The following is a 14,380-nucleotide window of genomic DNA, read 5'->3' as shown; positions in this document are numbered from 1 at the left end:
GTGGGCCGAAGGGTCTCCTTCCGTGCTGTATCTCTAAACTAAACTGAACACAGACAAATGGGACTGGCTAGATTGGGGCATCTTGGTTGGCATGGGTGAAACGGGCCGAAGGGCCTGTTTCTGTGCTGGAATGATTCTATGGTTAGTGGTGTGATGAGACATGGTAAAGTTATGGCACATTCATCTCATTGAGTCTGTGCTGGTTAATAAGGAGCTACCCAACTTAATTACATCCTTACACAATGGGTGGTGGGTGTATGGAACAAGCTGACAGAGGAGGTAGTTGAGGCTGGGACTATCCCAACATGTAAGAAACAATTGGACACGGTACATGGATAGGTTTGGAGGGATATGGACCAAACGCGGGCAGGTGGGACTAAGTGTAGCTGGGACATGTTGGCTGGTATGGGCAAGTTGGGCCGAAGGGCCTGTTTCCACGCTGTATCACTCTGTGACTGTAGAGGGAGTGCAGTGAAAATACCCCAAACAGGTTCAGGGAATGGTGAGTCCCTCATGTGAAAGATCTCGTTGCCCATACCTAGTGTTTGTGTACAAGGTGAGGTGATCGTTGGTCGGCGTGGGCTCGGTGGGCCGAAGGGCCTGTTTCCACGCTGCATCTCACCATGCAGTGAAATAAACATTGAAATGTTCAGAATTCTTCGAAGGTTTGCCAATGTGGAGGCTGGAACTAGAGGACACAATCCCTAAATAGTTGCTGGTCCTCAAGGTTGAATGAGGAGAAATGTACTCACTCAAAGGTGGTGAACCTTTGGAATTATCTTCCCCAGAGGACGGTGAAGTTTCAGTCACTGATTGGATTCTAAAGGGAGTGTTTAGACTATAGGATTTCAAGGGATCTAGCTGTGAAGATTGTGTGCGGTGAGGGAGATCAGCCTTGATCTTGTGCAATAGTGGAGCTGACTGGCGTACTCCTGTATTTATTTCTATGTTGCTGTCCATTGCGGCGGCATTACAGCGCCAGAGACCCAGGTTCGATCCTGTCTACGGGTGTTGCCAGTATGGAGTTTGCACGTTCTCCCTGTGACCGTGTGGCTTTTCTCTGGGGGCTCAGGTTTCCCCCCCACATTCCAATGATGTACAGGTTTGTACGTTAACTAGCTTTGGCCCCTAGTGTGTAGGATAGCGTGGGGGTGAATGCTGGTTGGCGCGGACTGTAAGGCCTTTTTCTGCGCTGTATGTCGATAGTCCAAACTGCATATGCTGGTTTATACCAAAGATCGAGAGTTTGTGTCCGACAGTGTTCATAGTGTGGCGTTGTAAGCTACCCAAGTGGAAAATAAGGGGCTGCTCCTCCTGTTTGTGCGAGTGGTCTCACACTGGCAATCGAGGAGGCCCAGGACAGAGAGGGTGGTGTGGGAATGGGATATAGAAAGTGCCCATGGTTATGTGAAAGGAAACTTGTCAAAAACAATAATTAAAGAAATAGTCTGTAATTATTACTATCAATTTCAAATGATCTGTACTCTATGGAGACGAGTAGTTGGTGCATTTCTTCAACAACAATTTTGGTACCAAAAATAAATCAAAATGGCAAACACTCATTTAAAAAAAAAAAAAAAAGAAAGTGCAGTTGAACTAAACTAAAAATGAAAGCCCTAAATATATTGAACAAAATGTTTTTAGAAAACATAGAAACATAGAAAATAGGTGCAGGAGTAGGCCATTCGGCCCTTCGAGCCTGCACCGCCATTCGATATGATCATGGCTGATCATCCAACTCAGTATCCTGTACCTGCCTTCTCTCCATACCCCCTGATTCCTTTAGCCACAAGGGCCACATCTAACTCCCTCTTAAATATAGCCAACGAACTGGCCTCAACTACTTCTGTGGCAGAGAGTTTCAGAGATTCACCACTCTCGGTGTGAAAAATGTTTTTCTCATCTCGGTCCTAAAAGATTTCCCCCTTATCCTTAAACTGTGACCCCTTGTTCTGGACTTCCCCAACATAGGAAACAATCTTCCTGCATCTAGCCTGTCCAACCCCTTAAGAATGTTGTAAGTTTCTATAAGATCCCCCCTCAATCTTCTAAATTCTAGCGAGTACAAGCCGAGTCTATCCAGTCTTTCTTCAAATGAAAGTCCTGACATCCCAGGAATCAGTCTGGTGAACCTTCTCTGTACTCCCTCTATGGCAAGAATGTATTTCCTCAGATCAGGAGACCAAAACTGTACGCAATACTCCAGGTGTGGTCTCACCAAGACCCTGTACAACTGCAGTAGAACCTCCCTGCTCCTATACTCAAATCCTTTTGCTATGAATAAATAGAAGGTGTGCAGTACGGTGACACAGTGGTACAGTCGCTGCCTCACAGCTCCAGACACACGGGTTCGATCCCGACTACGGGTGCTGTCTGTACAGAGTTTGCACGTTCTCCCTATGACCATGTGGGTTTTCTTCGGGTGCTCTGGTTTCTTCCCACATTCCAAAGACGTCCAGGTTTGTCAGAAGCCACAATAAGCTAGGACAGATACATGGGGCAAATGAATGAACGATATGTTAGCAAATTGGCTGCTGCAGAGTGCAGGATAGCAGTTTACCTGTGATCGCTGGTTGGCACAAACTCGGTGGGCCGAAGGGCCTGTTTCCACACTGAATATGTTTTGTTTTTTTTAAATAAGTTAGTCACATTATTAATGATCTATTGTGTTGACCTGTTCCAAACCTCCAACATAATCTTCTACTATTGTTCCATCACTCCCTTTCTCTCTTCCTCCTGGTTCCCCTGTTCCATCTTTCTCCCCTTGGTCTCTGTGACGTTCGTATTCTGTCTCAAACACCCTCTCCCCGCCTACCTTCCTCACTCTACACTTTCACAATCCATTTCTGTCCCTCTCCCTCGTTCTCTGCCGCTCATCATCTTTATTTGTCCTCCCTTTTCCTCTCTCCTCCTCCTCTCTCCATCATGCTTCTCCTCCCCCCCCCCCCCATTCCCCCCCCCCCTCTAATCCCACCCCATCCCTGTCACAGACGATGTCACAGCGGCCCAAGCAGAGCTCTCCTACTACTCCTACGGAACGAGCTACGAGTACGACCCGGAGATGTTTGAGACCGAGGTAGACGACACATTCGAGATGAACGACGACCAGATGGAGAGAACGAGCCGGGGAGCGGAGGGAGAACAGACGAGGGCGCCAGTGAAGAGTGAATGGTAACCACCGGCAAACAGACGCGTGCGGGGTGATAGAAGCAGAATTAGGCCATTCAGCCCATCAAGGATTGTTAAGGGCTTGGACACGCTAGAGGCAGGAAACATGATCCCGATGTTGGGGGAGTCCAGAACCAGGGCCCACAGTTTAAGAATAAGGGGTAAGCCATTTAGAACGGAGATGAGGAAACACCTTTTCACACAGAGAGTGGTGAGTCTGTGGAATTCTCTGCCTCAGAGGGCGGTGGAGGCGGGTTCTCTGGATACTTTCAAGAGAGAGCTAGATAGGGCTCTTAAAAATAGCGGAGTCAGGGGATATGGGGAGAAGGCAGGAACGGGGTACTGATTGGGGATGATCAGCCATGATCACATTGAATGGTGGTGCTGGCTGGAAGGGCCGAATGGCCTACTCCTGCACCTATTGTCTATTGTCTATAAGCTGATAAACGACATTCTGTTTTCTCCCCACCAGAATATGGATCCCAGCCACGGGAGGAGGATGAGTGAGAGAACATCAACCTGTACATGTGTGTGTTTCTACGTTCCAAAGACCAAGCACTGTTGCTGTCGACAGCACAATATATCCACATCCAACTATTACATAGACTAGATATATCTACCCTTTAGTATTGTCTTATAACCACCAAGGCACGTTAGTGGAACCTGGTATTTATATTTTGTAATTATGTGTTCCGTTCTTCACTTCTGTGATATTTATATTTGTGTTTTTAGTTAAATCTTCTTCTGTGGCTCTCCTTTATGGAGCTCGGTCGGTCAAATTCCCAACTTTCCTTATTTAAGTTTTTTTTAATTGTTTACGATTTCTCTCTCTCCTCGGGCAGAGGAGGTTTGCGGCCTTCAGCGGAGAGGGGAAGGGGGAAGGGGCTAGCAAGAGTTCTCCCTTCCCTTTCTCTCCATTCTCACCTCCTCACTTCTTCCCAACAACCTTCACCCCCCCCCCCCCCCCCCCACCCTCGGAAAAGGGACTGAAGAAGGGTCTCGACCCGAAACGTCACCCCCTTCCTTCTCTCCAAGAGATGCTGCCTGACCCGCTGAGTTACTCCAGCTTGTTTGGGTCTGTCCACTCCTGTATCCCATGGAATCATCCAGAGGTCATGTCCAGGTATGAAGAGGTCAGACTGTTGACCAACCCACCACCCCTTCCCCTCATTTACAGCCACCTCAGTCCCCAGAGCCTACCCCATCTTCACTCCCTAATAGGTTATAGGAGCAGCATCAGGCCATTCGGCCCATCTACTCCGCCATTCAATCACGGATGATCCATCTTTCCCTCCCGACCCCGTCCTCCTGCCTCCTCTCCCAGTTGCCCCCGACCTCCGTGCGAATCACGACTGGAGGTTCCATCCCATCTCACTGTTCGGGTTACTGGGTGCTACCTCAGAATGGGGCTGTGGGGGGGTGAGGTGGGGGGGACTCCCGCACGGCGGTGCTGCGGGCTGAATCGTGCGTGTGAGGGCCGAGGGGTTTGGCGGCAGCGGAGGGGGCGCGGCACGGCGCGGAACAGCGCAGGCGGTGATGTGGACTTTCCAAGAATAAAAGTGACAATCTTCCAAAATCGATTATCGTTCATTCTGACTCGTGATTCACGCTTCGCACCGTGCTCGCGGGTTCTAGGAGCAGAATTAGGCCGTTCGGCCCATCAAGTCTACTCTGCCATTTCAATCATGGCTGATCAGTCTTTCCCTCTCAACCCCGCCTTCTCCCCGTTACCCCATGCACTGGTACTAATCAACCACTAATCACCACATCATAGCTCACCCACAATCTGTCCCACGCCCACTTTCTCGATGCCAACTGTTTAGGGGCGGCACAGCTGTAGAGCAGCTGGTGCACAGCGTCAGAGACCCGGGTTCGATCCTGACTACAGGCGCTGTCTGTACGGAGTTTGTACGTTCCCCCTGTGACCTGCATGGGGGGGGTTTTTTCCGAGTGCTCCGGTTTCCTCCCACACTCCAAAGAGTCAATAGACAATAGGTGCAGGAGTAGGCCATTCGGCCCTTTGAGCCAGCACCGCCATTCAATGTGATCATGGCTGATCATCCACAATCAGTACCCTGTTCCTGCCTTCTCCCCATATCCCCTGACTCCACTATTTTTAAGAGCCCTATCTAGCTCTCTCTTGAAAGCATCCAGAGAACCTGCCTCCACCGCCCTCTGAGGCAGAGTATTCCACAGACTCACCACTCTCTTTGAGAAAAAGTGTTTCCTCATCTCCGTTATAAATGGGTTACTCCTTATTCTTAAACTGTGGCCCCTGGTTTTGGACTCCCCCAACATCGGGAACATGTTTCCTGCCTCTAGCGTGTCCAAGCCCTTAACAATCCTTGAAGATTGCTACATCAACGAAGAGCCTAAGCCATCGGAGGGAGTGCGCAGGAAGGAACTGCAGATGCTGGTTTACAATGAAGATAGACACAAAGTGCTGGAGTAACTCTGCGGGTCAGGCAGCGTCTCTGGAGAGAAGGAATAGGTGACGATTCAGGTTTAAACCCTTCTTCGGGCAGGGCACAATGAAGAAGGGTCTCGACCCGAAACGTCACCTATTCCTATTCTCCAGAGATGCTGCCTGACCCACTGAGTTACTCCAGCATTTCGTATCCATCGGAAGAAGTGTGTTGACATGGTTTGGAAACTGCAACAACACAAATTCTGACCTTGTCTCTGCCTCTAATAATCATAGACATTTCGATCAGTTCACTCTTAAACTGTGGCCCCTGGTTCTGGACTCCCCCAACATCGGGAGCATGTTTTCTGCCTCTAGTGTGTCCAAGCCCTTAACAATCTTATATGTTTCAATGAGATACCCTCTCATCCTTCTAAACTCCAGAGTGTACAAGCCCAGCTGCTCCATTCTCTCAGCATATGACAGTCCCGCCATCCCGGGAATTAACCTTGTAAACCTAAGCTGCACTCCCTCAATAGCAAGAATGTCCTTCCTCAAATTAGGGTGTTAAGAAGTGTGAAAACTCACACCTTCAGATTCAGTGTTTGAGAAAGAACTGCAGATGCTGGAAAAATCGAAGGTGGACGCAATAAAATGGTGGAGAAACTCAGCGGGTGAGGCAGCATCTATGGAGCGAAAGGAATAGTCAGACTGAAGAAGGGTCTCGACCCGAAACGTCGCCAATTCTTTCTCTCCATAGACGCTGCCTGTCCCGCTGAGTTTCTCCAACATTTTTTGTCTACCTTCAGATTCAGGGGCTGTTTCTTCCCAGCTGTTATCAGGCAACCGAATCATCCCACCACAAGCAGAGAGCGGAGCTGAAATACTATCTACCTCTTTGGTGACCGTCGGACTATCCTTATTTATTTATTTAGCGAATGCAAAGTCCTTTAGCCAAGCAGTTGCCTCTTGATCTGCTGTATGAAGGGTGACAAGTCCTCCTTTGAGTCTTTGTTGAGGGCATGCTTCAATGATGTGTTGCATTGTTTGCTGCTCTCCACAAGCACACTGTGGGGTTGGGCTGCTGCCCCATTTGTGAAGGCTGGCCAAGCAGGGGCCATGTCCAGTCCTGAATCTATTCAGCGTCGTCCACTGCTTCCTTGGGGAGATTGGTGCCAGGGACCGGTAGGGTGGGGTCTGACACCAGATGTTTATTTGGGACGTCCTTGGACTCCCATTCCCTTTTCCAAGCTGATTGGATGGTGAAATCAGTTGGTGGTGGGTTCTTCCAAATTGGTGGTCTAGATGGAAGTCGAGCAGTGGGTGGGTTGAAGATGTCCATGTGAATTGGTAGGTGAGGGGAGTTTTTGGTCTTTTGGAGCATCCTTTGAGTGAGGACTACTCGCCGGATGTGTGGAGGTGCTATGTTGTATAGGACAGGGAGCCAGGGGAGTGGTGTTGAGCGGATTGTTCCTGTGATGATCCTCATTGTTGAGTTCAATTGGGTGTCCACATGGTGTGTGTGGGATGACCTGGACCAAACAGGGGCACAATATTCGGCTGAAGAAAATACAAGGGCTAATGCTGAAATGCGCAGTGTGGGGGCTGCTGCCCCCCCCCCACCCCCCCCCCCCCCCCCCCCCCCCCCCCCCACCCCCCCCCCCCCCCCCCCCCACTTTGAGCCAGCAAGCTTACTGAGGAGGTACACAAAATTGCTGGGGAAACTCAGCGGGTGCAGCAGCATCTATGGAGCGAAGGAAATAGGCGACGTTTCGGGCCGAAACCCTTCCTCAGACTCAGGGGTCTGCAAGCTTACTGAGGAGATTGTTTCTGGACTTCACCTTAGCTGCTTGATCAGACTTTACAGGCTTTACCTTGCACTAAACGTTATTCCCTTCTCGTGTGTCTGTAAACTGTAAACGACTCGATTATAATCAAGATTGTCCTTCCGCTGAGAAGAGTTAGCACACAACACAAGCCTTTCACTGTGCACCGGTCGACGTGACAGTAAACTAAACTGAACTCAATGGGAATCATGTGGATCGTGAGGGGAAGTATGCTGGAAGGGCCGAATGGTCGCTCTCTTGTGTCCTCGTGTTTTGTGAGATGTTTGGCACCCACTTCAGCCCTGGCAACATTTCAGACGTGTTTCTTTAACTGTGGTGTGTGTGTGTGTGGAGGCAGCAACAGATGAAACATTCTGACCGGCGACCCATCTCTCGCTCTCTCTCTCTCTCTCTCTCTCTCTCTCTCTCTCTCTGCCTCTCATCATTTGTGACATTTCCATCAGTTCTCTCTTCAACCTCCAACTGCATAGAAAGCAATCCAGGTTTGTCCAACCTCTCCTTATACCCTCTAACCCAGGCAGCGCCCAGGTCACTTGGGGCATCATCGCTCAATGTGACGGCGAGCCAAAGCATTCACTAGATGCAGATGCCGGTCGGAGTGGCGGCTTCGTGGCTTGTTTGAGGAACGAAAGAGGAGGGAGGAGGAGAGGGGGGGGGGGGGGGGTAAAGAGGAAAGGGGGATAAGAGAGAGATGGGGGAAGAGAGAGGCTGTTATCGTAACAATTGTCAATAACTCCGGACAAGGGCGAGAAAGAGGGAGAGGGAGAGAGAGAGAGATAGAGGGAGGGGGGGAGGAGGAGAGATGAGGGATGGAGGAGGGAGGAGAGAGGAAGGGAGGAGAGAGAGATAGAGGGAGAGAGGGAGAGGGAGAGAGAGAGAGGGAGAGAGAGAGAGAGGGAGAGAGAGAGGAGGAGGGGGAGAGAGAGGGAGAAAGGGGAATGAGTGAGTGGGTGAAGATTCCGTTCACAGCCATCAGAAGGCGCTACTGATTCGAGTGTGCGAGTCGGAAGCCGGCAGCGAGAGAGAGAGAGAGAGAGAGAGAGAGAAAGAAAGAGAGAGAGAAAGAGCGAGCACTGAGCCAAGACAGGAAAAGGGGTCAGCGCTGAGTTGAGTGTAGTTGCTGGAGCCGGAAGCCGCGGGTGAGTGAGACTGAGGGCTGGATCTGGATCGGGGGAGGGAAGGGAGGGAGGGGAGGGGGGGGGATTGGGCTGAACCGCGACCACCCGGAGTGAACGAGACCCCCCCCCCCCCCCCCCGGTGCCGCGGCATGTGTGAAACTGAAGCGGGCTGAGAGCGGCGTTGGCGGGGCGGTGCTGGAGCGGTTTCCCCGGGAGCTGGAGGGAAAGAGCGAAGCATCAGCGGGGCCGGTGAGGAATTCCGCTCCTTGCCACAATGTTGCAACTTTCGTTGGGGAATCTCGTTACTTTTTGTTACATTTCGCTTGTTTGTTGCGCTTTTGTTGCCAGTTTCCCCGCAAGTTTCCGGCAACAGACACAATGTATCCGCGTTCGAATTCCACCCCCTTTGCAACAAACAGCGGCTCCGCGGGGTCTTAGAGCCGGTCGCCCCCCTCGCCCGATCCAAGGTGGGGGCATTTACCAGCTCCTCCGCTTCCGACCACACAGGCCGTTGTAGATATCAACTTCATTCCGAGAACTATACGTCTGCTTTGTAGCGGGTGGGTGGGGGTGGAAACCCGGCCGTGGGGCTGTCTGCCTGTCCTGCCTCCGAATAAACGGCGCCTTCGGGGGCAGGAAAAACGGATCGAGTTTTGGACTTTTCAACCCCTGGGGATAGTGTGTCTACACGGGGAGGGAGGGAGGGAGGGAGGGGGTGTACACCGTGTAAGATTTATTCCCGGGAACAATTCGGGACATTTCCCTCCCCCTCCCCCGCTAAAAAGAATTCGTGAACGAGCGCAAATGCAGTTGGAAAAATTGAAAAATGTTGTTGAAGATTCTTTGGAGTTTCCTGTTTCTCAGAAGGACAATTATCTTCTCATTTCCACACCCTCGATATTCCCTCTTTGGCCCCCTCCCCTCCCCACGCTACACCAATCTACCCCACTCCCGTTAATCCCACACCCCCTTTCCACCCCCCACTACCCCCTTATTCCCGACCCCCCACCCACCTTCCCTTATTCCCCCTAACCCTCCCCCCCTTCTCTCCCCTCCCCCCCCTTCTCTCCCCCCCCCCCTTCTCTCCCCCCCCCTTCTCTCTCCCCCCTTCTCCTCCCCCCCCTTCTCTCTCCCCCCCCCTTCTCTCCCCCCCCCTTCTCTCCCCCCCCCCTTCTCTCTCCCCCCCCCCCCTTCTCTCCCCCCCTTCTCTCCCCTCCCCCCCTTCTACTCCACCCTCCCCCCCTTCTCCTCCCCTCCCCTCCCCCCCTTCTCTCCCCTCCCCCCCTTCTCTCCCCTCCCCCCCTTCTCTCCCTCCTTCCCCCCTTCTCTCCCCTCCTTCCCCCTTCTCTCCCCTCCTTCCCCCTTCTCTCCCCTCCTTCCCCCTTCTCCCTTCTCTCTCCTCCTCCCCCTTCTCTCCCCTTTGTTTTCCCTCCACGGCCACTGATTAGAAACATAGAAAATAGGTGCAGGAGTAGGCCATTCGGCCCTTCGAGCCTGCACTGCCATTCAATATGATCATGGCTGATCATCCAACTCAGTATCCTGTACCTGCCTTCTCTCCATACCCCCTGATCCCTTTAGCCACAAGGGCCACATTTAACTCCCTCTTAAATATAGCCAATGAACTGGCCTCAACTACCTTCTGTGGCAGAGAATTCCACAGAATCACCACTCTGTGTGAATTTTTTTTTTCTCATCTCGGTCCTAAAAGATTTCCCCCTTATCCTTAAACTGTGTGACCCCTTGTCCTGGACTTCCCCAACATCGGGAACAATCTTCCTGCATCTAGCCTGTCCAACCCCTTAAGAATTTTGTAAGTTCCTGTACTTCTAAATTCTAGCGAGTACAAGCCGAGTCTATCCAGTCTTTCTTCATATGAAAGTCCTGACATCCCAGGAATCAGTCTGGTGAACCTTCTCTGTACTCCCTCTGTGGCAAGCTGCTGAATATTTCTGGCACTAGCTGCTTTGATTATTTGTCCAATGTAATTATTTAGCCGTGTGGCCTGATTCTGGGCCTGTGACTCAAGAACTCTGTCACCAGCCTTGACTAATGATGAGTGTTCCTGACGGCACTGGGCCTGTACTCGCTGGAGTTTAGAAGGATGAGGGGGTGCCTCATTGAAACATACCGAATAATGAAAGGCCTGGATGGAGTGGATGTGGAGAGGTTGATTCCACTAGTGGGAGAGTCCAGGACGAGTGGTCATAGCCTCAGAATTCAAGGACGTTCCTTTAGGAAGGACTTGAGAAGGAATTTCGTGTCAGAGGGCGGTGAATCTGTGGAATTCTTTGCCACAGACGGCTGTGGAGGCCAAGTCGATGGATACTTTTAAGGCAGAGATAGATAGATTCTTGATTAGTATGGGTGTCGGGTTTGGGGGGAGAAGGCAGGAGAAAGGGGTTGGGAAGGAGAGATAGATCAGCCATGATTGAATGACGGAGTGGACTTGATGGGCAGAATGGCCTAATTCTGTTCCTATCACATGACCATATGAACTTGGCATCACGTTCCAGGTACTTGCCACTCTGTAAAAATGTAACTTTCCCCACACACCTCCTTTAGATTTAGCCCCACTCACCTTAAAGCTAAGCCCACTAGTCATTAAAATAAGATCATACAAGTCATAGGAGCAGAATGAGGCCATTCGGCCCATTGCGTCTATTCCGCCGTTGAATCGCGGCCGATTTATCCTTCCCTCCCTACCCCATTCTCCTGCCTTCTCCCCGTAACCCTTGACACCCGTACTATTCGAGAATCTGTCGATCCCAACGTTAAAAAAAAAAAAAAAAAAAGATTCTGACTGTCTACCCTGTCTACTCCCCTCAGCGTCTGACTGGTGAAGAAATAGAAATAGATGTTTTTTGTTAAATGCTGAAAAACAAGGAAGTTGTGTTATGGGGCATCTCAGTGTCGCTTCATGGAGAACTGTTAGCCTGAAGAAGGGTCTCGATCCGAAACGTCACCCATTCTTTCTCTCTGGAGATGCTGCCCTACCCTGACCCGCTGAGTTACTCCAGCATTTAGTGACTAATATCGTTTTGTAGCTGTGTGGAACTGCATTTTGTCACATAGTGAGCAATTAGGGAGGCAAGTCATATGGTGACATTTTATCTTGAGAAAATAGAAACATATTGAGAGAGATTTGAGAGAAATGCTCGTGTTTATTTCGAGAGAGGGTTCGAAAACAAAGACAGGGATGTAATGCTGAGGTCGACACAAAACGCTGGAGTAACTCAGCAGGACAGGCAGCATCTCTGGAGAGAAGGGAAGGGTGACGTTTCGGGTCGAGACCCTTCTACATGCTGAGGCTCTGTAAGGCACCATCTGGTCAGGCCTCATTTGGAGCATTGTGAGTAATTTTGGGCCCCATATCTGAGGAAGGATGTGCCGGCTCTGGAGAGGGCCCAGAGGAGGTTTACAATAAAGATCGCAGGAATGAGTGGGTTAGTATATGATGAGCGTTTAATAGTACAGAATGGCCTGTACTCGCTGGAGATTAGAAGAATGAGGGGGGGGGGGGGGAGGGGACCTAATTGAAACGTACAGAATAGTGAAAGGCTTGGATAGAGTGGATGTGGAGAGGATGTTTCCACTAGTGGGCGAGTCTAGGACTAGAGGTCAGAGCCTCAGAATTAAAGGACGTTCTTTTAGGAAGGAGACGAGGAGGAATTTCTTTAGTCAGAGGGCGGTGAATCTGTGGAATTCTTTGCCACAGACGGCTGTGGAGGCCAAGTCAATGGATATTTTTAAGGCAGAGATAGACAGATTCTTGATTAGTACGGGTGTCTGGGGTTATGGGGAGAAGGCAGGAGAATGGGGTTAGGAGGGTGAGATCGATCAGCCATGATTGAATGGCGGAGTTGACGTGATGGGCCGAATGGCCTAATTCTGCTCCTATCACTTATGACGGTATGTATGAGTTTGGGCACTGAGTTGTATTAAGGCATCTCAGCATCAGGCCAGAGACTAGATTGCAGGTGGAGGAGCATGCTGAATGGTGGAGCCAGTATAACTGTGAAAACAATGTTGGCTTCGAGGCTGGAGTTGGGATTCCGACCGAGACCCCAGGACTCGTGGTGGGGACTCTGCAGGAGAGGTGGCGCAGCGGTAGAGTTGCTGCCTCACCGCCAGAGACCCGGGTTCCATCCTGACCACGGGTGCTGTCTGTACGTACGTTCTCCCCGTGACCTCGTGGGTTTTCTCAAGGTGCTCCGGTTTCCTCCCACACTCCTGAAGATGTCGTACAGGCTTGTCGGTTAATTGCCCTCTAAATTGTAAAATGTCCCTAGTGTGTTTGAATAATGCCAGTGTACACGGTGATCTCTGGTCAGCACCGACTCGATGGGCCGAAGGGCCTGTTTCCACGCTGTATCTCTAAAGTCTAAAGATATTTTCGCTGGGGAGAAGGGAGGTGGCCTGTGGGCTTATTTTTCATGTGGTAGATCTTTGGGGTGGGGGTGGGGAGGGGGGGGGGGGGGGGGGGGGGGGGTGGGGGGGGGGGGGGGGGGGGAAGAAACAGTCCCAATCTTTCCCCCAAACTCATTTTGGTTATTTACCCAGAATATAATCACAAAAAGCTCAGCGGGTCAGGCAGCATCTCCGGAGAGAAGGTGTAGGTGGAGTTTCGGGTCGAGGCACTTCTTCAGACTGGATTATTTTAATCTGGTTCCCGTTCGAACGCCCCTGTTGAACCTGCCTCCACCGTACTGTCAAGCAAACACAGGAAAAATGTTCTCCATGTTGCGGAGGGGGGGGGAGTCTCGAACCAGGGGTCGCAGTTTAAGAATAAGGGGTAGGCCATTTAGGACTGAGATAAGGAAAAAACATTTCAAACAGAGAGTTGCGAATCTGTGGAATTCTCTGTCACAGAAGGCAGTGGAGGCCGATTCATTGGATGTATTCAAGAGTTAGATTTAGCTCTTGGGGCTAACGGAATCAGGGGATATGGGGAGAAAGCAGTAATGGGGTACTGGTTTAAGCTGATCAGCCGTGATCGTATTGGATGGTGGTGCTGGCTGGAAGGGCCGAATGGCCTCCTCCTGCACCAATTTTTCCATTTTTCTATGATTCTCCTTCTCCCTTTTGTTTCTTTAGCTTTTCATCCGTGGCTGCTGGTTCGTGCTGATGCCACAGCAACAGTTTCTCCCTGCTTGTTCAGCCAAACTCTATTTAAATCTCTTTTGCACTCCTTTTAACTGCCTCCAAGAGGAACACCCACCCTATCCTCTCCAGCTTGTCCACGTTACTGGGGAGCGTTTGCCGAGACCACCCCAGTGAAGGCCCAGCTCCCAGCCTCCGGCATTCCCTCCCCTCATGGAAAAGAACTGGTTGTACATGTTGGCCAGGTTTCCACTCACAGATCGCAAAGTCCAATTCCTTTTCAGTTTGACTGAATGCAGTCATGTAAAGAGTACAACATTGAACAGTGCCTGTGTGGATCAAGTAAACGGCTGCAGGATAGACACAAGTCGGAGGGTCAGGCAGCATCTCTGGAGAGAAGGAATGGGAGACGTTTTGGGTTGATACATAGAAACATAGAAAATAGGTGCAGGAGGAGGCCATTCGGCCCCTTTGAGCCTGCACCGCCATTCATTGTGATCATGGCTGATTGTCCCCAATCAATAACCCGTGCCTGCCTTCTCCCCATATCCCTTGACTCCACTAGCCCCTAGAGCTCTATCTAACTCTCTCTTAAATCCATCCAGTGACTTGGCCTCCACTGCCCTCTGTGGCAGGGAATTCCATAAATTCCCAACTCTCTGGGTGAAAAAAAGTATTTTCTCACCTCAGTCCTTAAATGACCTCCCCTTGATTCTAAGACTGTGGCCCCCTGGTTCTGG

General features: G+C 50.8%; 2 protein-coding genes across 9 annotated transcripts in view; both read left to right on the top strand.

Moving 5' to 3' along the window:
* Positions 1–4,746, top strand: part of cpamd8 (C3 and PZP like alpha-2-macroglobulin domain containing 8) — a 137,927-nt gene extending 133,181 nt beyond the window's left edge. For both annotated transcript variants that reach the window (XM_033047088.1, XM_033047087.1), the window contains 2 exons: positions 2,991–3,171; positions 3,641–4,746. In XM_033047088.1, coding sequence (XP_032902979.1) covers positions 2,991–3,171; position 3,641 — 182 coding nt within the window. In that variant the 3' untranslated portion in view covers positions 3,642–4,746. The remainder of the gene's footprint in view (positions 1–2,990; positions 3,172–3,640) is intronic.
* A 3,134-nt stretch (positions 4,747–7,880) lies between these two features.
* The window catches only part of myo9b (myosin IXB), a 126,839-nt gene continuing 120,339 nt past the window's right edge, over positions 7,881–14,380 (top strand). For 3 of the 7 annotated variants that reach the window (XM_033047084.1, XM_033047079.1, XM_033047083.1), the window contains exon 1: positions 8,390–8,558. The gene's annotated coding sequence lies outside the window, so the exon portion shown is untranslated. Of the gene's footprint in view, positions 7,902–8,389; positions 8,559–8,614; positions 8,787–14,380 lie in introns of those variants that run through there. The other 4 variants (XM_033047085.1, XM_033047086.1, XM_033047082.1 and 1 more) reach the window with 3 other exon arrangements.

This window comes from Amblyraja radiata, chromosome 29, assembly GCF_010909765.2.
Source record: "Amblyraja radiata isolate CabotCenter1 chromosome 29, sAmbRad1.1.pri, whole genome shotgun sequence".
In the NCBI taxonomy this organism is placed as follows: domain Eukaryota; kingdom Metazoa; phylum Chordata; class Chondrichthyes; order Rajiformes; family Rajidae; genus Amblyraja; species Amblyraja radiata.
The sequence above is the reverse complement of the archived record's forward strand: the minus strand, read 5'-3'. Positions and strand labels throughout refer to the sequence as shown.